Raw genomic sequence first — 918 nt, 5'->3', positions numbered from 1 at the left:
ACCCCAGTTTAAAAGTATATAATAGAATAAATATTTAAGAAATAATATAGTTTTGTGTTTTCTCGAGTTATAGTTTTATAAAATCTATAAAAAAAAAAAAAAAATAAATTAATTAATAATAAAATAAAATAAAATTAAAATAATGTTTAAAAACACAACAGTTAATAAGATAGTAGTAAACCTTTAAAAAATAATAGTAGTGAAAGTAGTAGCAGTAGTAATAAAATAACGCCAACAAATAATTTAAGTAATAATGATAATAGTCCATCATGATGGTTCAAAATTTAATACATCAGGTTTAGGAAGAAGTGATGAATTTAAAGAATATTTGTTAAAAGAGATAGCCATCCTCAAATTAGAAAACGATAGATATAGAAATCAAAGTTTTGGGTATGAAAGAAAAAGAAAACCATTGTCAGAAGATGCAAAATTTGTAGGAAGTTTTTCAATGGGTTTTGAAAAAACATGGGATTTATTCGAATTCCAATTTAGATATCATTTTGGTCCACGTTTTGATAATTCAGATTTAATTTCAAGTTTAAAAGGTGACGCATTAATTTATTTACAAAGAACAGATCCAAATGGAAATAAGACCGCAGAAGAGAATTTAGTACAGTTGAGAAAACATTATCAAGATCTCCCTACTACATTATTACTTAAATTTAGTGAATTTACCAGGACGGGCAAATTCGAATCATTAGAACGTTTATTATTAGTCTTCGATACAGTTCGTACGAGAGCAAAATTATCAGATGATGCTGCAATAGTCACTCTTAAGACAGCCCTGGGTATGAATTTCTCAAAAGCTTTAATGGTAGATATTTCAGATTTAGAAGGTTATACATCATTTCAGAAATTTAGTGAAAAAATCGTTCGTCTCGAAAAGAATTATCAATTAACAATGGGTAAATCTCTTTA

At 26.5% G+C, this 918-nt stretch overlaps 1 protein-coding gene across 1 annotated transcript in view; it reads left to right on the top strand.

Annotated features, from left to right (window-relative positions):
• Nucleotides 1-253: 253 nt before the first annotated feature.
• Nucleotides 254-918, top strand: part of DICPUDRAFT_160533 (uncharacterized protein) — a gene marked incomplete at both ends in the record, with an annotated part of 2,283 nt that continues 1,618 nt past the window's right edge. Inside the window, one exon of the mRNA XM_003295203.1 lies at nt 254-905. Within this exon, the coding sequence (XP_003295251.1) occupies nt 254-905 (652 nt within the window). The remainder of the gene's footprint in view (nt 906-918) is intronic.

The sequence above is a fragment of the Dictyostelium purpureum genome, assembly GCF_000190715.1.
Source record: "Dictyostelium purpureum unplaced genomic scaffold DICPUscaffold_829, whole genome shotgun sequence".
Classification (NCBI taxonomy): domain Eukaryota; phylum Evosea; class Eumycetozoa; order Dictyosteliales; family Dictyosteliaceae; genus Dictyostelium; species Dictyostelium purpureum.
The sequence above is the reverse complement of the archived record's forward strand: the minus strand, read 5'-3'. Positions and strand labels throughout refer to the sequence as shown.